Below are 26,990 nucleotides of genomic sequence, written 5' to 3'. Positions count from 1 at the left end.
TCATCTGATGATAGGAAGAATCAAAGCATCTGTTTTTTGTTTGTTTTTTTTTTTTTTTTTTTTTTTTTAATTTTATTCTTATTTTTATTTATTTATGATAGTCACAGAGAGAGAGAGAGAGAGAGAGAGAGAGAGGCAGAGACACAGGCAGAGGGAGAAGCAGGCTCCATGCACCGGGAGCCCGATGTGGGATTCAATCCTGGGTCTCCAGGATCGCGCCCTGGGCCAAAGGCAGGCGCCAAACTGCTGCGCCATCCAGGGATCCCTGTTTGTTTTTTAATACTACCTAAAACTTCTTTGGAAACAGATAATGCCTCTTTTCCTACTAACTGGAATGAGGTATGTTTTAATCAGAAATCCACATGCAGGTCAAGAAACACTTTAATACAGGATACCTTTTAATTAAAACCTCTAAAAGCAGGATCCCCCTTAAAAAATCAATGATTCAAGCAAAATGCCATGTTGCTATCAGAGACCTAGAGATAAACAGGAAGTCTTTTAAGTACAATTAAAAAACAATGCACAAACCTCAGAACTACGGTTTTTAAAGAAATACTTAGGAGTTCTAGTAAAGTGGTTGTCTCATGCTGGGAAATTCACTGGTCCCCATCTGTGCCTGTTTCCAATAAATTATACTAGGAGTGTGTCCAGAAGGATAAAAACGAAGCTGACCACTCACAGGAAAGATCTAAGTTTGATGGTCATGAGAATTTTCACACAGTAACAAAGGATTCAGATCTTTGGTTCCATTGTAGGCAAGCTCTTCTCACCCAACCATTCAAAACTGCCCAGGATTCAACATCCACTCCTGCTGTAGACTGATACTTCCTTTTATATAATGCTCAAGGGAAATCACCTAGTTTTGATGTGATTGGAGTTTGATCTTGTGAAGCTGTCAGAATCTTCCCATCAGAGATAAATGAGGAGATTCTGGCCCCCATTAGTATGCACATTAACTCAGGTGTCCTATCTGTGTTTGCCAACCCTCCTATTTTGATCCACTTCCCTACATGTGAGTACCTTTGACCTACTCTGAGCTCAGACCCCCTGATCTGCTAGAGCAACTCCATCAGTCTTTCTTTAAAAATAGGCCAATAAGATGAATTTAACCTAGAAATAGCTTAGTAAGGGAAATGAAAACATCAGAAGTTATCTAATCACAGCAACAGCCATCCTGAGCTCTATCTGCTGAGTAATAAAAAGAAGTGGAACCTTCCTAAACTTGACGAGTATCATATAAGTAAAATTCTTGTTTGCCTCTGGCTCTTGGGGAGATGTGCTAATGCAGTTTAACCAGTGTATACTAACTACAAAACACTGTCATAGATTCAGAATACCTGCGCTCCGGGAAAGTTTTTTTTTTTCCTGGGGGGAGACGTAGTCTTGACATAGAGCCAAAAAAAATTTTTTTTAAAGCTTACAAGCATCTTTGAGAATAGGGATTGTTAAGAGGTGCAGTCGAAGGAAGGAATGGGAAGAAAAGAATATTTCATTTGAAGTTAAGATGGTTTTTCCCTAAGACAACTAGGCTTTAGTCTCAGTTAAAGAACACTTTAAATACCTTGAACGGCTCAAAAATGCTGTTTAAGAAAATGAAAACCACGTGAGCCAAGAACCATTAGAGCAGTGCTTTTAAAATCCTTGGCAAAGCTACAATAGGAAAGGAGAGAATAGGGGCTAGTTTTGCATAGTTTTGAACACAGGTGCAAAGGAACGGAGGCATCTCCTCTCCAAAGGCACTGAAATCCTATAGCATCAGAGGGTTAATGTGTGTATGCTGGAGGGGGGTGCAGGGGGGAGAGTCTCTCCAGATATTTCTCTTACAAAGTTTCCCAGGATACTCACCCCTCCCTATCTCACCCACCCCCCGCTACTCTGCTCACCTTTCCTCCCTCCACCTCCGGAACCCCCAGGGCACGGATTTCCTAAGCTAGTGCACCCGGGGATCACCACTGCAGTCTGTGATATTTCCTGGAGCCTCCCAAGTTTGGGGACTGGAAGCCGGAGTCTCGCAAGGACGCGGGTTGGGGGTGCGGTCGGATCTGGAGGGCAGGGTGGGAACCGGCGCCTTAAAGCCCACCCACTTCCTTCATAGGGGAAAGGGGAGTGAATCTCCCTAAGAGTATTTCTGCCAATTCCCCAAGGGTCATCAACACTCAGTAGACTTGGCGTGGGCCACCTCCGAATTGTCTCCCTGGATTTCGCCCTAACAATCCACGGGCTCCTGTGATAACACAAGGGGTCCCGATCTCTTTAGTCCTGAAGTCCCTCCTGTCCCAACCCGGGCCCCAATTCCCCTCCTGGCTACTTTATCTAACAGAAGAAGGAGCGCTGAGGGACTTGGCTGCATCAAGGGACTTGCAAGCCTGCTGATGAGTTTTAAGCCCGAGAGCCCCCCCCCCCCTCCCCACACACACACACAATCACATATCAGTGGGACCCATTGCAAGGGGGGTGAGGGAGGAGGTGGAGAGGCTAAATCCAACAGCACCTGGGTCAAGCCACCGGCCCCCGCTGCAATTTCCCATAGCTTCCTGACTGTCAGGGGGGGAGCCGCAACTTCAGCCAGGACCGTTCCCCTCCCCGATTTCTAAAGCAGCAATGCGCTCCCGCGTCCCCCACTTGCGGGACCGGCTCCCCGGCGGGTGCGCGACGGGCCCCTCCGCAGGCTCGCGCCCCACCCCGCGCCCCACCCCGCGCACCCCGCCCCAGCCCAGGCGCGTCGGGCGGACAGAAGACGAGATGCATGGGAGGAAAGTTCCCCTGGATTAAAGGCTGGGCCCGTAAGCTGCTTCTTAAAACCACAACAGCAGTGATAAACAAGCAAATCTGAGCGAAGCCCAGCGCGTCTCAAAAGTTGGTCTTGCTACGCAGCAGCCCCAAAGGACTTTGCCATCGTGGCGCCCCAAGAACACGGGAATGCAGAGTTGCATCCTCGACTTACCTGGAGGTGCCAGCCGCGAGGAGCAGGCAGAGAGCTGAGCCCGGGACGAGGTCTGTCCCCCGCGCCCCCAACCCTAGGATGCAGAATCCGGCTTTGGAGCGGAGGCGGCTGGCGGGGTAGTTGGGGGCGGCGGGGGCGGGGCGGGGGGTTCGGAGCCCTCCCCCCTTCGTCCTCTCAGGCCAGTTTAGCAACAGCGGCCGCAAGGGATGCTGAGCGGAGAGTTTGGTCTCTCCGGAAACCCAGACTCCATCCTCGGAGGTGGGGGGCTGGGGAGGGGGTGAAAATGTTGGATGGAGGCGGAGGCTGAGCTCTCAGCGAACTCCGGGAGTAAGTGGAAGGTACGCGGAGGGAGCGGGAGGAGGCGGGAGGGAGGAAAGGGGGAAGGGACGGGCCCGCGAGGGTGGCGGGGAGACGGCAGCTTCTCGGGGAGATTGCCACCTTCTGACGAAACCCATGCGCCCGGCAAGCGGCGAGATCCTGGGGGGAACCTCGGCGCGAGCGCCCCCTGGGGGGTTGCGGCGGCGGCGAGCGGGGCCCGGGGGAGCGCGAGTCCGGCCCCGCCCAGCGCCGGCCCGGGGCGGGGGGCGGGGGGGCTGCTGCCCGCTGGGCTCCGGGGGGCCCCACCTGAGGTCTCTCCAGTGCTTGCACCTCGTCGGCACTTCAGAATAAAGCAACAATACCTGGGAGGGGGGGTGGGAGCGGTCCTTGTTTTTGTGCACGTTCAAGGAAACTTCTTGGATGGATGATGCTCAACAGCCACCAGGGATGAAGACAAAGTGCCCACCTCTGTATCTTCAGGGGCTCACAGAAGTGCCTGGCATATGGTAGGAGCCGGCTCTGTGTGTGTGTGTGTGTGTGTGTGTGTGTGTGTGTGTGTGTGTTTAGTAAATAAATGCATGAATAATTGAATGAAGGGGGCTTTTCTTCATCACACGTCTTCCTGAATACATCCAGCTCACAAATAAGTAGGAGATAAAGAAATACTTAGAGAGCACTATGTTTAAAAATAGATATAAACATGCTGTCTTATGTAAGGGGTAACCACTGCCACATGGCATGAAGCACTTTGAGGAAGCAAGTGTGGCATTCCGCTTCTGAAACTTATTCGAAGTCGAATTCAGATCAATGAGCGATGGAAGGACATACTGGGCATTGTGTCTGATTGTTTGCACAACAGCAGATAAACCAGATAAATAAATAAATAAATAAATAAATAAACAAACAAACAAACAAACCAGACAACTATCCTGTTGCATATTGTAGCATCCTGTCACACCATCTCTCTCAGGTGTCATCAGAATCACATACTGGACCCCAGAATCCTTAAGGGTCAGAAAAAAAGGCTGTCTCTGACATGGAGGATGTTATAACATGCACGGGAATACAGGGAGATAGGCAGCTCTTTCTCCCCATCCTCTTAACAAGACCACGCTTCATGTGAAGAGGTTATCAGCCAAGAACTGTTCATCAACCTCGGAGTTCTCGATTGCAAAGGGCAGAGACAGAGAAATAATACAATAAGGAGCAAGTGCCCCTACAGAGGCAATTAGGAAGATCTTTGAGATTCAGGGGAAGAGCCCTCAGAAAGAAAAATAATAATAATATAGGATTTTTCCCTCAGCTCACCTCTCAAGACCTTCTGAAGTAGGATAGCACTAACCATTGACCCTAGGATCTTAGCGAGCTTGCCTGTACACTGAAGCTCCTCGGGTTCACTTTGGTTTGAAAAACTTGGGTCACGTGGCTCAACAGAAGCCAATCCATGTGCCCTGGGATACGGGATCACACTGTAGCACCAGGCCCGCCACAGTGTCTGGAAGATTCAGTGTGCCCCTTAGCACGCCTGGAGCCAGAGTGGAGTCACCAACTCATCCGCACGTCAACTCAGTGAAGCGCAGGCCTGGCTCTCCAACGTAGTCTCAGATCTTCCTACCAGGAGTGAGGGGACAGATGCTGAGTAAAATCAGCCTGTGTTTACTAAACATGAAAATATTTAGTCAGAAAATATTTCTTTCAGGTTTGAGTAATAGCCTCGGTAATGAAGTTTGAGCTGCACCGAACTTACAAAGATGAAGGGGGAGAAAAGAAAGTGATTATGCATTTCTTTGCATGTTGACTTTTGTTCCCTGGAATTTAAGTCCCACGGAGTGAAGATCTGTTTTGTCATCTTATCTGTGACTATGACCCGATGCCTGGTTCGACATCTGTCACTTAGCAGGCGGTCAATAAACATTCGTTAAATTTCTTTAAAATACCTTAGAGATCATTAACACAAACCTCTTATTTTATAGGTGAGAGAAGAGGAATTAAGATGTGCTGAGCATGCACTATTTCCAGGCAATGTGTTAGGCACTCTAGTGACCATCCCATCTAATTTTCTCCACAATCTACCCGGGGAGACTTTATGATGTCTACAACAAACCCGGGGTTTGGGTGGTCAGGAAGGCCAGACTAGGGCACACAACTAGTTAATGAGAGAACAGGTAGTGTTAATGGAAGCAGGCTCTGAAGGGACAATTAAGAATGGCTGAACACGCGAAACATGGTGCAGAAGAGAGTCAGAACTCCTAGGGAAGAATCCAGCACAATCATCTTTGGCCCTGTGTTAAAAGCATAGACACATAAACTAAATGCAACACCACAACTTATGACAAATATGGTTTCCTCTGCCAGCAGGCTTCAGCTCCCTAATTAGAAACAAACAGTCGCCTGCAAGCCAGTGTGCAGAACACACGTGCAGCTTTTTTCCAGAAACTTGGTTGTTTTTTTTTTTTTTTTTTTCAAGGCATGACATGGAAGGTAAATTCAAAGAGACTCTTCTCAGGGCACATAAAGCAGAATTTACTCCCACCTCTCGTATGAAATCAACAGCTCATCTCTATAAGTGAAGACATATAACCAGCTAATGAACTATGGTTGCAATTACTGCCCCCACACCAAGTTTGCTCACCAGCCGGAGTCCCTTCAAAAATTGTGACATCAACATCCCCTTATTTGTATCACTCACCTTCTTCCAACTCTCCTTCTCATGGATTCTGAGCTGCTGGGTTCCACAGCCATAATCAAAATTATCTAATTCTGAGCCACAGAGTCACGGTTGCCACACTGGTGTCCCCAAGCCACGAAGGAGGCTCCAGCTCTGAGTAGATTCACTCGCCGGGTCTCTGTTTGATAACATAAGGGGAGACATCCGCTCACTGTCCTATGCCAATATGAAAGGCACCCCACCCATCAGTGTGACAAGGGAAATGCTGGAATGGAGCCAGGGAACAAAAGGGAAGAAATGTGGATTCTTCCCAATGCCGTTGATACCATTTTTTAAGGTAGCAGATGATGAAGGGGAAAAACAGGCAGAGAGTCAATGCCCTGCATTAAAAACCCCGGATCCTTCCCTGAATGAGTCAGGGTGAGCATTTTGTTTTGAAATTGAATTTCTGTTTTCTTTTTTTCTTTCAAGCTGTAGGATGGTTACATACTCAACGAGTCAAAGGGATGGCTGTAAATAACAGGATTTAGTTTTGAGGCTTTGGATCCAATAAAAATCTTGCATTTCCCCCCAGGGTTATTTATAGCTCAAAAAAAAAGTGTTCTTTTTTTTTTTTTTTCTTTTTCGTGTGATTTTGAGAATTGACTGATAGCTCTTCTGTGTTTCTGTATATGCCTGAAACAGGTTGTATTACTGGAAAGCAGAAAGGAAAGCTCTAAGAAAGCCCTTCTATGATGCAAAAAGTCAAGAGAGAAGTGATACACATGTTCCAAACTGACACAGGGATCAGATCTTCTGCTGTCTGGTCCTCTTCTCTATGGCACCCTGTGTGACCTCTGGTGCCTCACCCATCAGGAACAAGCTAATGCTATGAAGGGGTGCCTTATACTTTGGTCTACCAATAGGTGGCATCAAAATCCCTCTAGCTTTTCTTTATTACATTAAAAAAGAGAGAGAAGCAGAGAGCATTTTCTGAGATTCTGCATTTTACCATGGGTGATGTTTTAAAGGACACTAGATCAGCTATTATTTCAGAGCAGACTATCCCATTTATCTCTTAATTAGGCCTCTCAGCCCCCTAAGCCTCAGTCTCCTCATTATGAAAAGAAGGTATTTGAAGTGAACTCTAGCTCTGGGGTTCTGCTTTTTAGCTACATAATGTCTGCCCAGGCACACCACTCTTCATGTTTGTGATAAACCCTTTAAGACTCCATTCCTTTGGGTTTAAGGAACGTTAGTACGAATCTCTCACTCTGTTGCAGAGACTGCTTTTTGCCTAGCCTGTAATCATTTTTGTTTGTTTTTCCTTATGAAGAAAAGCACAATTTCATGGGAGGTGGCAATGTGCTCAGCCCCAAACCCACATTACTCAGCCTTTCTTGCAGATAGGATAGTCATGTGACAAAGGTCCAGCCCTGCACTAATATGGTAGGCACTAGACTCATGTAACTAAATTTAAATTTATTGAAATCCACTTAAATAATTCAAAAACTCAAAAATTCATCTCCTCAGTCATACTAGCAACATTTTAAAAAAATTTTTATTTTTGGCTTGAACAACAAGAAACTTATTTTCTCATAATTTTACAGGATGAGTGACTCAAATCGAGGTCCAGTGGGGGTCAATTTCTTTCTTTTTTTTTCATTTAAGTATACTTAACACAATGTTACATTAGTTTCAGGTGTACCACCTAGCAATTCAACATATCTATATGTTATGCTATGCCCATCACAAGCATAACTACCACCTGTCACTATATGCTATTACAATATCATGGACTATGTTCCCTATGCTGTGCCTTTTATTCCCATGACCTATTCACTCAATAATTAGAAGCCTGTATCTCCCTCTCCCCTTCACCCATTTTGCCTATCCCCTACTCCCCTTTCCTCTGGCAATCATCAGTTTATTCTGTGTATTTATAGGTCTGATTCTACTTATTTGTTTTGTTTTTTAGATTCACATGAGTGAAATCGTATGATACCAGTTTTTCTCAGTATGACTTATTTCATTTAGCATAATGCCACCTAGGTCCATCCATTGGAAGATCTCATCCTTTTTTATGGCTGTGTAATATCTCTCTGTGTGGGACACCTTCCTTATCCATTCATTTATTGATGGATGCATAGGTTGTTTCCATATCCTGGCTATTGTAAACAATGCTGCAATGAATACAAGGATACATATATTTTTTCAAATTAGTGTTTTTGTTTTGTTTAGGTAAATACCCAGTAGTGGAATCGCTGGATCATATAGTATTTCTATTTTTTATTTTTTGAGGAAACTATATGCTGTTTTCCACAGTGGCTGCATCAACTTCAATTTCTCCCAATTGCGCAGGAGGGTCTCTTTTTCTCCACATTCTTGCCAACACTCATTATCTCTTGTCTTTTTCATTTTAGCCATTCTGGGATGTGTAAGGTGATATCTTATTGTAGTTTTGATTTACATTTCCCTGATGATTAGTGATGTTGAGCATCTTTTCATGTGTCTGTTGGCCATCTGTCTGTCTTTGGAAAAATGTCTATTTATGTTCCTTGCCCACTCTCAGTCAGTTTGGGTTTTCTGGTATTAAGTTGTTCAAGTTCTTGGTATATTTTGAATATTAACCCCTTATTGGACATATCATTTGTAAATATCTTCTCCCATTCAGTAGGTTTCCTTTTTTTTCTTTTGTAAAGATTTTTTGAGGGAGAGAAAAAGGAGAGAGAGAAAGCCCATGTGCATGTGAGCAGGAGGGAGAGAGAGAATCTTAAGCAGGCTCCATGCCCAGTGAAGAGCCTGATGTGGGACTTAGTCTCACAGCTCTGAGATCATGACCCTGAGATCATGAACTGAGCCAAAATCAAAAGTCAGACACTTAACCAACTGAGTCACCCAGGGACCCCTTGTTGGTTGCCTTTTTGTTTTGTTGATGGTTTCTTTCACTGTCACACTAGCCATATTTTAAATGCTAATAGTCACAAATGTCTAACCATCTCAGGTCAGACACAGAACGTTTCCATCATCGCAGAAAGGTTTGCTGTGCAGCACTAGTTGAGATGGCAGTGGAAGTTATAGGACAGTTTCTATGACAGTCTTATGAGGGAAGAACATACTGATTTGGTTGATATGTATCTTTATTTTCTTACCTGCTTGCCCCTCCCTCCTTTCTGCCTGAAGGTAAAGGTGGGTCAGCCATCACCTGACTATGAAGCAGCAGGATTTGCCAAGGCAGCCTAGGCCGAAAGATAAAAGGAACCTAGGTCTTTGGTGACATGAAGGCAACCATGTTATCACCAAATTTATTATGAGAAAAATGAACCTACCAACTGATGCGAGCCACTGTTTCCAGCTTTTTAAAACAGCTGAGTAGTATTTTTAACTGATAAATCCTCAGAAAGTTACCTGGACAGTTTTCTATTAATGACTTTGGATAAACAATTTTCTTTCCAGTTTCCTTTACTTTGGAGAGAGTAGAGGACAAGATCTTGGCTAAAAGAAACAAAACAATGTCTGTACCCACAACAAGATAATTACGAATCATTCAATATGCCAAATGGGCCAAAAGGGAGGAAATGGGACATTCATTAATGGTACCCAAAATAATTATCCCATATTTTATAGTTTTCCTGGAGAAGAGGTAGATGTCTACAGAAAAAAGAGAATAATATGTGAGCCTGTTCTGTGTGCCAGAAACTTGGCTGAATGATTTAACAACATTATCATATTTAAGTCTCATGGCAACCTAACAAGGTGAGTATCACATCTTTTTTGTTTTGTTTGTGTTAGCAAACTGAGGCCGAGAGAGATTGAGGGTTGTGGGTACAGACATTTTGACCTTGTCAAAATCTACATAGCTAGTTAGTTATAGAGAGGAGTTTCAAATCCAGGTCTAGTTGGCTCTTGCCACAACTGCATAATGGAATTCTCCTTGTGAGTAAGGATCATCAGATTCTGATCCATATGTGCTTATTTCAAGGCTCTTATTCCAGTCTCTCTATCACTTTTTTCACAGTTTTGATTTTTTTCCTACCACTGCAAAAACTAAGGATATTTATCTTCACAAGCTATAGAAATTGACCAGACAGGTTAGAGCAAAAGGCTTTCCAAACAAGCAAACGACACAATGGCTCCAAGTGAAGAGCAGGCACAGCCTGATCAAGGAACCTGAAATAACTAAGTGATCCACTATATCTGGGGCAAAAAGGAAGAGAAAGGAGCAAGGGCTGAAGCAAACGCAATACTATCAACAGTATTGGTTAGATGGTTAGACATTTGTTTGTTGTTTGTTGTCAATCTTAAACAAAACAAGGAAAGATTGAGAAACTAACATAGACAGGAGGATATTAAACATAATAATAAATGTAATGTGATGCCCTCAATTGGATCCTAGCACAGAAAGAGGACATTAATGGGAAAACTGGTGAAATCCAAATGAAGTCTAGAGTTTACTTAATAGTAATATACCAGTGCTGGTTTGTGACAAATGTTCCATGGTAATAAAATGTGTTAACACTAGAAGAAAATGGGTGAGAAGATATGGAAATTCTCTCTACTATCTTTATAACTTTTCTGTAAATCTAAAATTATCCCAAATTAAAGACTTATTTTAAACACACACGCACACACACACACACACACACACACACAACTTTCTCACTTGTTTCCTAAGGATAAAGTTATACACAGCTTTTTACCTCAACTAGTATAATTTTCAGGTTTTTGATGTTACCAGAATGATAATTTAATTTAATCCATCATTTTGGCCTATTTTGTAAGTAAAAACCTTACTTTATCTGCTTGTCATCTTTAGGTCAAATATCTTCTTGGCAAATTCCACAGGAAGACTCTCCCCATTTAACTCCTGGCAGAACTCAGAATATTGATGAGAAATGCCAGAGGACTAGGACCCAGCCGACTTTTCCCTGGCTTGGCTGGTTCTCAACTGGCAAAAGAAGTGACAACCCTACTCCCCATCTCAAAACAAACAAACAAACAAACAAACAAACAAAAAGAAAAATACAAAAAACCTTCTGGGAAACAAAGACAGAAAGTCAGAGCATTACATTTTTACATAGTCATTTTTCTGATTGCAATTCCACTTTCTGCATTTTTCCAGCAGCGCAGCCTTTAAAGTGAATCACCGGTGATCAAAGGCAAACCAAAATAACACATTGTTCCTCTAGAGAAGAGAAGGTGAAGTCCTATCATTCTGAGGGTATTCTTGGGGGAAAAAGAAAGAAGAGCAAGAGAGAGACCACACTGCCTACTTTTTCTAAAAGCAAGGCCTATAATTTTGCTCTTTTGAAAATCTTTTTTAAAAACCCTTGCTGGTTGGGAAAGGCACAAATAATGCTGAGGCATATATTAAAAAGTTTATCTGTTCTGTTTCTGTCACCTCCTCCTGTAGCAGCATGCTGTGGGTGATCTACATCGTGTCTGATCTTGCTGTTGTATTTGTAGGAAGGGAGACATTAACAGGTGTTGAGCATATGTGCACCAGACACTACACTAGCCCTTACAGTATGTTCTCATAGATTTCTCCCACCTGTGCAGGGTAACAGTGTGGGAGATTCCAAAAAATTATCATTGTTCTTCCCCTCCCTCCCTACATCTACAACCCTTGCAATGTGCCTCTGCAGCAATTCCCATCAAGTAGGGAAGTATGTTTCTCTACCCTCTTGAATCATAAGGCTGGCCTTGTAACTTGCTTTGGCCAAGAGAAAGCAGCAGAAGTGAAACTGAGCCAAATCTGAGCCTAGACTTTTAAGAGGTCTGGCACATTCCACCCCACCTCCATGAGAACAAGCATAGGCTATCTTGTTGGAGGATGAGTGAGAGATGGGCCAGTGATGACCCACTGCAGCTGAAGCCCAGGCATGTGAGGCAGCCTAGGCAAGATCAGCAGAGCAGCTCCTAGCCAACCCTCAATTGGCCATAAACACGTGAATGAGCCATGACCAAAACAGCTGAGCCTGGGGAGAATTGTGAGCTAATAAATGCTTGTTATTTTAAGCCACCGAGTTTTGGAGGTGGTTTGTGATACATCAATAGTAAACTGATACATGAATAGTCATTTCTTTTTAAGATACAAGAAAATGGAGGCGTGAAGAAATGGAAAGATTAATTTTCCCAATACTGCAGAGCCGGTAAGTAGGGATAGTCAGAATTCAGTCCAAGGATTAAATGAATCTAAGGTCTCCACTCCTACTACAACCCCAGCCCATAGAATAGAACAAGAAGAAAAACAAACACAACCCAATGTCGTAGCTATGTAAATGTGATAAAACTAAAGTGGTTTTCTCAGCTCTCTTCTACATAATGTGCAATGTGTGTAGATACGTATACATTTGTAAAGAATTACCTATTCAATGGAGAGAATGAGCTAGGTAGCGAAATCTATTTTTTAACTTTAGCAACAATCTAAATCAAATGCATTCATCTTGGTGTTAATCTGTAAATTGCAGCGCAGCGACAGTTTGTAGGTGACAAGCTGACTTGTTTCTCTCCTTTCAGGAACTCCAGGGATAACCACTCAGCACTCCTTTTCTCCCTCCCTATGTGGCTCTGTCCTGCTCTTCCCTCCCTCCTTGTGTGTCTCTTTCCAAACCGTTTCCCTTTTACTCCTTGTGCTCACTCTCCAACTTCATCTGTCAAACCTGTACAATAGTACTTTAATTTATTCTAATAGTCCCATTTCCTAACTCCTGCATTTTTGATAACTTCCTCCACTGATCTTAAATCTGTCACCCTGCTAGTTCATTACTTCCAGATGTCTTCCTTTGGGTCAACAAGAGGGTGAATTAGATCATGTCATTCCTCTGTTTCATACCTTCTTATTGCTCCCAGGATAGTCTCAACTCCTTAACATGGCCTCTAGGTCCTCTGCATGATCCACTCCTTTCTACTTTTCTTGCTTGGGTTCACACTACCAATCTCTCCAGCTCTCTGTATCTGTGCTTTAACAAGATTGAATTTCTTTCAGGTCCTTGGACTCCTACTTCTGAGTCTTTCTACATGCTGTTTCTTTCGCGTGCTGGGAATTCCCTCAATGTGCATGTGCATGAGTGCATACATATACATGCTTTATTTTTAAAGTCTTACAAGAAATTTCCCTCCTGCTGAGAAGTCTGCCCTAAATCTCCTAAACAAGATAATATGGTCTTATTATGTGCCCACAAGTAGCCCGTACTTACCGTTACCACTCCATACTGTACTTGGTGGTTTAATTATCCATGTCCCCATCTATCTCATTGGCCATTGTATACCAGAGGCTAGAATGGAGCTTGGTACCTAATAGACTCTCAATAAATATTTATTGAATGAACGAATCATATGTTGGTTTTCTTCCTTAGGTATGCTTTACTCTCAAAGGAATTTTCATAATTTTTTATGTTCCATATACAAGAGAGCCATATTGGAATATTTTTGGTAGTAAGCAAATGAAAAATGAACATAAGTTAGCTTAAACAATCAAAAATTGATTGGCTTGTATATCTGGAAGACTCGAGAGGCAATACAATAATCAGGTGGTTTTATTCCATAACTCTGGCTGTTTTAGTCTTCTCAACCTCAGATCCTAAGATGTTACAACTGCTCAGATCCCACATTCATAGGTCCAGAGGATGAGAGAAAATGCTTTTGCCCAGAAATCCCATGCAAAAGTTAGAAGGTTTGCTCTGTTTTGATCACTTAGGCTGTATGGGCAGCAAAGAGCCAATGTTGGGGCCAGGAAAATGCAATATGCTGATGACTTAAGCTTCCCATTCCCTAAATAAGTGGATTGGGTGGGGAAATAGTGACCAATTAAATGAAAATTGGGGTATCATTAAGAAGAGAGTCACAGGGAGCACCTGGGCGGCTCAGTCGATTAAACATCTACCTTAGGCTCAGGTCTTGATCTCTGGGTCCCAGGATGAAGCCCCACATCAGGCTCTCTGCTCAGTGGCAAGTCTGCTTGTACCTCTGTCTCTGTAATCTCACTCACTCTCTCTTTCTCCCAACTAAACAAATAAAATTTAAAAAAAAAATAGAGAGTCACAGGTGCTGGCTGTAGCTAATAATGACCCTGGATTTGTCACAACACAGTTTTCCATGGATTAATTCATAATAATTTATAGGATATATGCTCTGTATATGGTCTGCTTTGGATATGCAATCTTCACAGATTATACAGATTCTGACAAGCCTCTTCTCAACATCATTCTGTGATGAAACAGGCCTCATAACAGAGCTGCTTTAACAAAACTGGTAGAAACTTTCCAGCCTCTTGATGAATAATCAAAGTTATAATTTTAAATGCAGAGACTTCATCAACTATTTCTAAGAGTAGTTCTAATTCTCACTGCTGGTTGCTCCTTGTCTCAGGCACGGCTTCTCTCTCTTTGGTCTTATTTTCCATCTCTGTATTTCTCCCACTGGAAGCCTCTGTATTTCACCTCCTCTGCTTCTGTGTAAAAACATCTAACATTCTGCTCTTTAGGGACATAAAGAGTAGCTTTCATATTAGGCCCAAACTAAAAATACATCTCTGCCTTGAGCAGAAACAGGATTCTTTCTTTATGGACCACAAAACATTCTTTCTGTCTCTAGCGTGATAGAGATTTTACGATTTAACCCCTTGACTACCAATATTAGCCAGTTGTACAAGTAAAATAAGCACAAATAGGATAAAGAAAGATATCAGGTCATTTAAGGGAGCAGTTCTGGGGATGTCTAGGTGGCTCAGTGGTTGAGCGTCTGCCTTCAGCTCAGAGTGTGATCCCAGAGTCTGGGGATCGAGTCCTGCATCGGGCTCCCCAAAGGGATCCTGCTTCTCCTTAATGGCCTAGGAGACTCTCATGAATAAATAAACAAAACCTTTTTTAAAGGGGGGAGGGGTTCTGGCCATCAAATTTATATTAAAATAATTCTACACATCATAATATCTATGTTTTTTAAGATATCAAAACAACTGGACTTCAAGATCCATCTTTGATATTTTCCCATCCATAAAAAACAAAGACCAGGAACACACAGATACTACATTCCACAGCCTCTTATCAGAGTTGCCACAGATAGCAAGTCAATTTATTTGTGATTCATTTCTTTTTCCTGAATGCTTCCTTCAGGAAATATAAAGCAAGTACTGACCAGTTATTTATTCGTTCATTCAGTGAGTATTTACTGAGCACCTGCTATGTGCCAGGTATTCTGCTAGTCACTGGCAATAAAAGGAATAAATAGGTTGATATTTTCATGTGGTGATAGTCACGCAACAGATAAATCTAATAAAGCACGGTGAGCTTATGACAGAAAATGTGCAGGTGCTGTGGCAACACAAAACTGGGGGAGTTTAAACAGCTCTGGGAAAATGGAAAGTATTACCTCTTTAAGAGGTAATACTTTGGCTCAGAATAAAGAGTCAGTATGAGATGCCCAAGAAAATGGGAGTGAGGGAAGGGGAAGAGGCAGAGAAAGGATTGTGTGCAGAAGAAAAAGGCAGGAGGAAAGCAGAGGTGGAGCTGGAGATGGGAAAGGGAGACTGTTTCTGTGACATACGGTTCTAGGAAAATTATGAGGGGGCAAGGGGCTGAAAGGAGGCAGATCATGGAAGATATTATAATATCATTAAAGAGTAGGATTTACGGAGTCACTGAAAAAATTTTGAAAGGGGACTGGCATGACTTTATTTCCATTTTAGAAAGCTCCTTCTAGCAGCTGGATGGAGAACTGACTAAAGGTGAGCAAGACAGGAAGCAGAAAGACTATTTAAGATAGTGGCACTGATCTGGTGGAAAGTTGATGGTGGCCTAAACCCAAGTGGTGACAGTGAGGAGGGAAGAGCTAGATAATTCCAGAAATAAGATAAAAGTTCATATGACTTGGGTTCATTTAGCATGGATCCAAATTACCTAAATAGTTCAAATTTAGCATCAATTTATATGTGTTTTACTTAGCTGCTATTGGTATCCTGCCTCCCCATCTCTTGCCAAGCCCCCTCTGCCCAAATCTGAGGTCACCTGTAGACAGCTGCCATACAACACAACACAGATGGCTGCCAGCATTTGAGTCTGGGGCCATTCTCTGGGCACTGGCAAGGGGCAGGCCAGAAAACAAGCAAGTCAATGTCCCCAACAGTAACCTTAAACCAAAGAGGGAAGGAAACTGGTAGTCAAGTATCCCAACTTGCTCATCCTTTCATGGGATGACTCTAAGGCATGTTCTGTAAAGTCTCTCGAGAAGTCTTCATTAAGATGGAGCCTCAGTTGCCTGCAGGAGTAACCAGTCATGAATGATCTTTATTGGCTTTCTGACCTTGCATGTCTACTGCCTCTCCACTCAATATTGCTTCCTGGAATAACTTCCCAAATACACCACCTGCACCAAAATTCTTGTCTTGGGGTTAGCTTTTGGGGAAACCCAAATTATGCATTATATAGCTCAAAGAAAATTTTTTAAAGTTCATCATTCTCTTTTTTAACCTTTCAGTCTACTCCTCTCACTAAGCAGAGGCAAATCATAGCCAGATCCCAACAACCCCACTTCTCCAGAGGGCAGAGGAGTACTATGTTCTTGCCCTCCTTGCCAGGTCCTCTGTCTTTTCAGTTCTCTGCTGAGATTCCCTTTTCCTCCTTGATAACTGGGGACAAGCAGAGGAGATTATGCCTACCACAAATCATCTAAAAATCAAATACCTCGGCCTTTTTAATCTATATTTTATTAATATATATTAATTCTTGCTGGGGCCTTGTCAAGGGCCCTCCCTGGAGAACAATTAATCTAGTGTATAATCATTTTTATGACTTCCTGGATTTTATACAAATTGAATTTTAAAGGAAAGCATAACTCATTTGGTAGGGATAGAACAGAAAGCAAATTCTTTGCCACCTGCCCACCACTTCATCTTACCTTACAGGAGATCATGATATAAGGTGAGAAAAGTAAGTGTATGCTAGTTTCACAGACTCATTTCCTCACTAAGCAAAGAGGTCTCTACCCAACTAGCTCAGATCAGAGGGTCATGTCTGCAGATCAGGAAGGAGGATGAGGGAAGGGAAGAGAGAAATGAGAAGCAGCAGGAACTACCATTTCCCAAGACCTAAGCAATGTCAAGTGGTAGATCAATTCCTTGAATATGCCCCCCTCATTGACTTCTCCCCATTAATCTATACAACAAGGGATATGCTGCCATTCATAGATAAGGAATCTAAAGCTTCAGGTGGTTTAAAGAATGTGACCAATATCACATATGTGTGATGTTAGAGACTGAATTTAAATGAGGCCTGTTTGACTCCAAAGCTCATTCTTTTTTTAAAAATTTTTATTTATTTATTATTTGAAAGAAAGAGTGTGTGTGTGAGAGAGAGAGCACAAGCAAGAGGAGGGGTAGATGGAGAGGGAAAAGCAGACTCCCCAATAAGCAGGGAACCTGATGAGGGACTCAATTGCAGGACCCTGGGATCATGATCTGAGCTGAAGGCAGATGCTTAACTGGCTGGGCCACCCAGGCACCCTCCAAAGTTCATTCTTTTTCCACTTCACCTTTTGATTACAAGCCATGTTTACTCTTTCATGTGAATACTTTCCAAAAGCAGGGAAAGCTTTTCCTGGTGGAACTTTCAGTAAGAGCATTTCTTAGCATCTGGGCAATCTCATAAGGGACTATATCAAGAACACTAGTATGAACTCCCCTTACTTTCTCCACCCCAAATTTATCAACATATCAGAAAACTATTATCAATGCTACGAACATCCAGCCAGGAACACTTCTAAATTTAGTAAAAAAACAAAAAACAAAAAACAAAAAACTTAACTCCTAACAAGATAAATGCTCTGGCAGGTAAAGACAAGAGGTCATAGATTCTCCTTCCCCTAAATAGACAACAATAACAACAACTACACATTATTTAAAAAGTGAAAAGAACCAGCACAATCAATATTAAGATATGAACTTATAAAAATGGCAGCTTAGTCAGGGGAGTAAGCTGCAGGAAATTCTGGTGCAGCTTACTTAGCAGGATCAGTGCTGGGTAAAGAAAATTAATCAACAAATCTGAGAATAATCACAAACAGCCCTCAAGTCAGCAGTTTGGGAAAGGTTATAAAAACTCTTTCAAGCCGTGTTCCTATCACCACAAGAACTCCAAGAGATGAGAGAAATTCCTAGTACTCCCTCTGAGCATCTTCCAACTGAGAGAAATAAGAAGGAGGAAGGCAAAATGTTAGGACTACCTAGATTTGCCTCCAATAATAATAGGGACTTGCCAGGACAAGCCAAAATGTGTACTCTTGGGGTGTGTGTGCGAGTATGGGGATAGGGCACACAGGGAACTGCAGATGAAGACACAGGTCTCCACTTGGAGCTATGAATAAGGAGTCAAATCTCTAGATGCTGGGTTTGTTTTTATTTTCTTGTGGCAGGAATAGAAATAGGCCCTGGGAAATGAGAGGTAAGTGGAAACAGAATATGAAATAACCAGAATGGCCTCTCTGATGTAAGTACAGTCCATAATGACTTAGAGGGAAGAGCCAAAGAAAGATGCTATCCTTGTCCTCTCTCCCTTCCGAAAGAATAGAAAACAACCCCAACCAGGTGCAATGAGTCCTGAGAGGGGACATTTGACAAAGCTTCAGAAGAAAGAGAAGTCCCAGGTCCTCAAAACCTGGGACTCAAATCACACACAACCCAAGCCAACCTCTCTCCCAGTGGTCCAGGCTATTTCCCTAAACAAGCAGAACTCAAAATGTTCCAATCAAAGGACATAGGGTGACAGAATGTATTAAAAAAAAAAAAAAATAGGACCCACCTGTATGCTGCTTCCAATAGATTCATTTTAGACCTAAGACACTTGCATATTGAAAGTGAGGGGAAAAAAAAAAAAAAAGAAAGTGAGGGGATGGAGAAACAACTATCATGCAAATGGATGTCAAAGAAAGCTGAAGTAGCAATACTTATATCAGACAAAATAGACTTTAAAACAAAGACCAAAAAAATGAATAAATAAAACAAAGACCATAACAAGGGACAAAGGACACTATATAATAATAAAGAGGACAATCCAACAAGAAGATATAACAATTTTAATATTCTTGCTATATGCACCTAACACAAGAGCACCCAAAATACAGAAAATACTTATTAATAAACATAAAGGAACTAATCAATAGTAACACAATAATAGTAAGGAACTTTAACACAGCACTTACATCAATGTACAGACCATCTAAACAGAAAATCAACAAGGGAACAATGGCTTTAAATGACACACTGGAACAGTGGATTTAATAGATATATTCTGAATATTCTATCCTAAAACAGTGGAATACACATTCTTCTCAAATGCACACAGAATATTCTCCAGAATATATCACATATTTGTGCACAAAACAAGCCTCAACCAATTCAAGAATATCAGTCATATTATGCATCTTCTCAGACCACAATGTTATAAAACTAGAAGTCAACCATAAGAAAAAAAATCTGGAAAGGCCACAAATACATGGAGATTAAATAGGATGCTATTAAACAATGAGGAGGTAAACCAGGAAATAAAAGAAGAAATTAAAAGTACACAGAAACAGGGATCCCTGGGTGGCGCAGCGGTTTAGCGCCTGCCTTTGGCCCAGGGCGTGATCCTGGAGACCCGGGATCGAATCCCACATCAGGCTCCCGGTGCACGGAGCCTGCTTCTTCCTCTGCCTGTGTCTCTGCCTGTCTCTCTCACTGTGTGCCTATCATAAATAAATAAAAAAAATTAAAAAAAAAATAAAAAAAAAACTTAAAAAAAAAAAAGTACACAGAAACAAACAAAATGAAAACACAACAGTCCAAAATCTCTGCGATGCAGCAAAAGCAGTTCTAAAAGGGAAGTTTACAGCAACACAAGCCTACCTTGAGAAACAAGAAAAATCTCAAATAAACAATGTAAACTTACACCTAAAGGATCCAGAAAAAGAACAAACAAACCTTAAACCAGCAGAAGGAAATAAATAATAAAGATTAGAGAAGAAATAAAAGGAAACTAAAAAACAATGGAAAAGATCAATGGAACCAGGAACTGGTTCTTTGAAAAAAAAAATCAGTAAAATTGATAAACCTCTAGCCAAACTTACCAAGACAAAAAAGAGAAAGGACCCAAATAAATAAAATCACAAATGAGAGAGGAGAAATAACAACTGACACCACAGAAATACAATTACAATATTATTAAAAACTATATGGCAACAATGTTATGAAAAACTATATGCCAACCTAGAAGAAATGGATAAATTCCTAAAAACATATAAACTACCAAAACTAAAGGAGGAAGAAGTAAAAAATTTAAACAGACCGAAATGGCAAAGAAATTGAATCAATTATCAAAAAACTCCCAACAAATAAAAGTCTGGGAACAGACAGCTTCACAGGCAAATTTTACCAAACATTTAAAGAAGAGTTAATATCTACTTTTCTCAAACTATTCCAAAAATATAAAAGGAAGGAAACCTTCCAAATACATTCTATGAGGCTGGCATTACCCTGATCCCAAAACCAGATGAAGGCACCACACACGCAAAAAAAGGGAAGTATAGGCCAATATCTCTGTGAACATAGATGCAAAAATCTTCAACAAAATACTAGCAAACTGAATCCAACAACACATTAAAAAAAATCATTTACTACAATCAAGTGGGATTTATTCCTGGGCTGCAAGGGTGGTTTAATATTTGCATATCAACATGATTCATCACCTCAATAAGAGAAAGGTTAAGAAACATGATCATTTCAGTAGATGAAGAAAAAGCATTTGACAAAGCATAACATCCATTCATGATAAAAAAAAAACTCAAAAAAGTAGGTGCAACCCAGAAAACCAATAATCCAATTTAAAAATGGGCATAAGGCATGAACAGACACTTCTCCATACATCCAGATAACCAACAGACACATGAAAAGATGATCAACATCATTTGCCATCAGGAAAATACAAATGAAAACCACAATGAGCAATCACCTCATACTCGTCAGAATATCACAACAACAGAAGAAACAAGTGTTAGCAGGGACATGGAGAAAAAGGAATCCTCATGCACTATTGGTAGGAATGCAAACAAGTGCAGCCATGTGGAAATGAGTATGGGGGTTCCCTAAAAAGTTAAAAATACATCTGCCCTATGATTCCACAATGGCACTATGGGTATTTACCCAAAAAATACAAAAACACTAATTCCAAAGGATATATGCACCCCTATGTTTATAGCAACATTATTTACAAAAGTCAAGATATGGAAGTAGCCCACGTGTCCATCAATATTGATGGACAATATATATTGTCTATATATATATATATATATACCATATCTTCTTTATCCATATATATATTATATATATCCATATATATATATATATATATATATTAGCCATAAAAAGAATGAAATCTTGCCATTTTCAAGGACATGGATGGAACTAGAGCATATAATGCTTAACAAAATAAGTCAGTTAGAGAAAGACAAATACCATATGATTTTACTCACATGTGGCATTTATGAAACAAAGGAGCAAAGGGAAAAAGACGAAACAGACAACAGACTCTTAATTATAAAGAACTGATAGTTACCAAAGGGTAAGGGAGTGGGTATTTGGGTTAAATAGGTGATAGGGATTAAGAGGAGCACTTATGGTGATGAGCACCAGGTTATGTACAGAACTGCTGAATCAGAATCACTATACCATACACCTGAAACTGATATAATGCAGTATGAAAATTAACTGACATTGAAATTTTTTTAAATGAGAACTCACAATATTCACATAACAAAGTAGCTCAAAGGACGACAATCAAGTTACTTATAGGAGTGGAGGAGAATGGAGGAGAATCTGTCCAAGAACTAAAATTCTGGGTAGAGTTGTCCATATGAAGTAATGAAGATGAAAAGAAATGGTGTGGCATTAAGAGAACACACTACAGCTAAATGAGAGTAGGAGGGGCAGGGGGGGCAAATAGAATATGCCAACACTGGAAACCTAACATAGAAGAAAATTCTCTGGGAGTACTTCATGCTATAATCTTTCTATAAGATTCTGTAGCATATGAAATAAGACCACAAACCAAAGACAATAAAACAATGCCATGAAAACTGAGATTGCAACGATAAGGAAACAAGTCAAAGACCAAAACAGACCTATCATGGAACAAGGAGGATAAAACAAACAGCTGAAAACAATTACTAATATATAAGGAAGACTTAATATATAGTATAGGTAGAAGGGAAAAGACTCTAAAATATTAAGAAAAAATACAATAGATGCCAAAAACAGAAAAAAAAATGGCCCAACATAAGGCATATTATTGTTCCAGAAATAGAAAATTAAATAAATGAAACAAAGTGTATTAAAAGTTATAGAAAAACTGTTGGACAGCCACATATAGAAGAATGAAATTGAACCACTTATTTGCACCATGCACAAAAATCACCTCAACATGGATTAAGGACCTAAATGTGAAACCTGATGAGACACCTGGGTGGCTGAGTTGGTTGAGTGTCCAACTGTTGGTTTCAGCTCAGGTCATGATTTTGGGGTCCTGGGACCAAGACCAAGATGTCAGGCCCCACACTCATTGAGGAGTCTGCTTGAAGATTCTCTCTCTCCCTCTCCCACCATCCCTCTCCCCACTACTGTGTATGTTTGTATATCTGTGCACTCTCTCTCTCTAAATAAGTAAATAAATCTTTTTAAAAAGGAGCTAAATGTGAGACCTGAAATAATAAAGCTCCTAGAAGAAAACATAGGCAGTAATTTGACATCAGTAGTAGAAATATTTTTTCTAGATGTCTCTCAGGCAAGAGAAACAAAATCAAAATTAAACTATTGAGACTATGCCTAAGTAAGGAGCTTTTTGCACAGTGAAGGAAACCATAACAAAACAAAAAGGTAACATACTGAATGGGAGAAGATATTTGTAAATGATATATCCAATAAAGGATTAATATCCAAAATATATCAAATACTTATACAACTCAACACCCCAAAATATGAGCAATCTAATTAAAAAATGGGCAGAGGACATGAACAGACATTTCTCCAAAGACATAAGATTTCCAACAGGCACATGAAAAGATGCTCAACATCATTCATCATCGGGAAAATGCAAATCAAAACCAATGAGATATCACCTCACACCTGTCAGAATGGCTAAAATAAAAAAGACAAGAAGGTAATAACCTATAGGTGAGGATGCGGAAGAAAAGGGAACTTGATGCACTATTGGTGAGAATGCAAACTGTTGCAGCCACTGGGGAAAACAGTACAAAGTTTCCTCAAAATATTAAAAATAAAAATACCATACAATCCAGTAATTCTGCTACTGGCTATTTACCCAAAGAACACAAAAACCCCTATGTTTATTGCAGCATTATTTATAATAGCCAAGATATGGAAATATCCCAAGTATCTATCAATAGATGAATCGATAAAGATGTGGTATGTATATACACAATGGAATATTACTCAGCCATAAAAAAAACAAAGAAATCTTTCCACTTGCAACAACATGGACCTAAAGGGTATAATGCTAAGTGAAATAAGTCAGAGAAAGATAAATACAGTATGATTTCACTCATGTGGAATTTAAGAAATAAAACAAAGGAAAAAAAGAGACCAAAAAACCAGACTTTTAAATAGAGAACAAACTGATGGTTATCGGAGGGGATATGGGTGGGGGAATGGGTGAAATAGGTGAAGGTGATTAACAGTACACATCATGCTGAGTAATATATAGAATTGTTGAATTACTGTATTGTATACCTGAAACTAATATAACCCAAAACTAATATATCTATAAAAAAATAAAAGTTATACAAGAGCCATTCCCTGAAATAAGGAAAAACTACAAACTGAAAGGACACAGAATGTTCCAGGAAAAAAATAATAATTGTAAAAGAATTATTGAAATCATAGTTAAGTTATTGGACTCTGAGGCTAAAAGAAAATTCTCCAGGTATTTAGTAGACAAAAAAAGCAAGTCATAAGAACAAAAAAATAGTCTGGCTTCAGAATCTCCCCAGCAGAGTTTAATGATAGAAGTGACCAATGGCTACAAAGTTCTGAGTTCAAGAAACTCTGACCCAAGACAATCCTACAAGATTAAGATGTCTTTCTAGTACAGAGGAACCAAAATAATTGCTTTCACCATGAAAGAGTTAAGATGCTTGAGATGCCTTAAAACAAACAAACAAAAACTCCCCAGTGATTAAATCAAGCTGATAAAACATTAAATCAAAATACAGAATTCAAGAATAAAGGAACTATAGTTAAAAGGACTAACTCCTTTTAAATAAAGTAGAATTAAACAATTATGGGAATTATGCTACAAAATAGAAGTAAATTTTGGGTTTTTTTTAAAAAAAGCTTTTATTTATTTATTTGATGGAGAGAGAGAGCCAGAAAGCACAACTGGGGAAATGGCAGAGGGAGAGGGAGAAGCAGGCTCCCCACTGAGCAGGGAGCCTGACTTAGGATTCATTCCTAGGACCCCAAGATCATGACCTGAGCCATAAGGCAGATGGTTAACCAACTGAACCACTCGGGTGCCCTGAAGTAAATGTTTTCAACCTTGGTACGCTAAAAATAAAATACAGCTAAAGGAAATCAGCGTGTGAGGGAAAGAAAAACAGGAAAAAAATTATAAATGTGCTTTTCCCTGTTTCGTAGTAGAAAACAATCAGTATTGTATAAACATATAACACGTTAAAAACCATATTGACTCCTACCTGTCAATGTTTCTACCAAGTATTTCCTTAGAGAGAGGAAGTGGGTCTCAAATTTTAGGATCCACAGAATTCCCTTGTGGACTTGTTACAGTACAGATTGCAGGGCCCCACCTGTAGAATTTCTGGTTCAGTAGGTGTGGGCTGATGCCTGAGAACTTACATTTCTTTTTTTAAAAAAATGATTTTTTTAAAATGTATTTATGGGAAAGAGAGAGAGCACGCGTGCAGGAGGAGAGAGGGAGAGGGACAAGCAAGCTCAGCACTGAACACAGAACCTGTCTCGGGGCTCGATCCCAGGACCCTAAGACCATGATCCCAGCTGAAACCAAGAGTCAAATGCTTAATCAGGGATCCTTGGGTGGCGCAGCGGTTTGGCGCCTGCCTTTGGCCCAGGGCGCAATCCTGGAGACCCGGGATCGAATCCCACGTCGGGCTCCCGGTGCATTGAGCCTGCTTCTCCCTCTGCCTCTCTCTCTCTCTCTCTCTCTGTGACTATCATAAATTAAAAAAAAAAATTAAAAAAATGTTTAAAGCAAACAAACAAATGCTTAATCAACTGAGCCATCCAAACACCTGGAGAACTTGCGTTTCTGACAAGTTCTCAGGTGATTGTTGATGTTGCTGGCCAAGGACCACTGCTTTTACACAAGGAGCCTTTAGGAACTAGATTCTCTTGCAAAATCATTGTTTTGGTTTTGATTTAAGATAGTTTAATAATTTTTACTTAAAATGACATATATAGCATGATCTCTTAATATAATCATAATTTCCATCTAACCCACTACTTTTTTCTATTGCATATGGTGAAAAGAGGGGAGAGAAATGTTTAGAATGATGGTTTATGTTAATGGTGGTTTATTCTCAGGTGGTGAGATTTGGAGGAGATCTTATTTGTACTTTTTTTTTTTAAAAATCATTTGAATCTCTTAGAATGAGCTTATGAGACATTTTTTACAAAACAGCAAAGTCATTAATAGCAGTAAACTACAAGATCAGAAATATAACTTATTCAATCTAGATTTCAGTTTCTCAGAGTGACTCCAAGACACTTGTTTGGAAGATCATGGTAGTTTCCTATGGGGTAAGCAATTCAGATCAAACACTTACTTCAGCTCTACTACCTCTTGTTACAAATCTCATGTTTAACTGTCTGCTGCATGAAACCATGCCTTTCTTTAGTGATCCTAGAATTGGCTCTTCCAATTTCTTACGGGTTTTGGTGAACAAGTTCCAATGTACAGCACAGGGAATATAGTCAATATTGTAGTAACTTTGTATGGTGACACGGTAACTAGATTTTTCTTGGGGATCATTTCATTATTTATAAAAGTATCAAATCACTGTGACATACACCCAAAACTAATAGGATGTTGTAGGTTAGTTATACTTCAATAAAAAAGTAAAAAGTAGAAGAAAATGGATAATGTATTTTTTAAAAAAAGATATTCTATGTCCTTTCAAATTTTACACCCCTTCATTCCTATTTTGCTTCAGCCTTACAAAAGATGCTTCATGGATTTTCTCACCCCTTGTCCTGACACCCCCAATTCCTCCTGATTCACTTTAATTACCCTTATCGGGGTATGTTTTGCAACACTACTACCATATATTGTTGGATACACTTAGCTATTAAATAAACAAAAGCCTTCTCCCATAGGCTTGATAAGTACAGTCGACCTTGAACAACACGGGTTTGAAATGCAAGGGTCCACTCATATGCAGATTTTTTTGGATAAATACAGTACTACAAATGTATTTTCTCTTCCTTATTATTTCCTCAATGACATTTTTCTCTAGCTTACTTTATTGTAAGAATAAACTACATAACACATGGAACATACAAGATATGTATTAACAATTATTTTATTGGTAAGGCTTCTATTCAACAGTATGCTATGAGAAGTGAAGTTTTTGGGGAGTCAAAAGTTGTACATGAATTTTCAACTATGCGGGTGGAGGGGATTGGCACCACTAACCCCTGCATTGCTCAAGAGTTAAGTATACTTTATGCTTTGGTTCAAGAGCTGGAAATGAGAAAAAAATAAAACAATTATGAGCTGCCAAATTACATTGCAACTTAGAACAACTTCCCATCATGAAGGAAATACAGATGGCATGACCACTACTGAAATAAGAGTAGAGGAAAGCACCAATAGCAGTGAATCACCATGGCCCAATGTCAGTAGGTAAAAGCTTGCAATAGAATCTGATAATTGAACTGGAACTCCTTTGTGTGGTGGTGGGGTTGGGGGGTAAGGGGAGAGAAAGGAGTAAATGAATGGATGAGCCACTATGGCTACTAAAGAAGGACCAGCAGGGCCAATACTCCATCAGAGCAATTAAAAA

At 40.4% G+C, this 26,990-nt stretch overlaps 1 protein-coding gene across 2 annotated transcripts in view; it reads right to left on the bottom strand.

The window, feature by feature from the left end:
- Positions 1 to 26,990, bottom strand: part of CPNE4 (copine 4) — a 665,006-nt gene that overhangs the window by 450,123 nt on the left and 187,893 nt on the right. The window contains exon 4 of one of the 2 annotated variants that reach the window (XM_072792768.1): positions 5,952 to 6,108. In XM_072792768.1, coding sequence (XP_072648869.1) covers positions 5,952 to 6,004 — 53 coding nt within the window. In that variant the 5' untranslated portion in view covers positions 6,005 to 6,108. Of the gene's footprint in view, positions 1 to 2,944; positions 3,403 to 5,951; positions 6,109 to 26,990 lie in introns of those variants that run through there. The other variant, XM_072792769.1, reaches the window with a different exon arrangement.

This window comes from Canis lupus, chromosome 22 (assembly GCF_048164855.1).
Source record: "Canis lupus baileyi chromosome 22, mCanLup2.hap1, whole genome shotgun sequence".
NCBI classification, from domain to species: Eukaryota; Metazoa; Chordata; class Mammalia; order Carnivora; family Canidae; genus Canis; species Canis lupus.
Note: the sequence above shows the minus strand (reverse complement) of the source record. Positions and strands in the feature narration are given on the sequence as shown.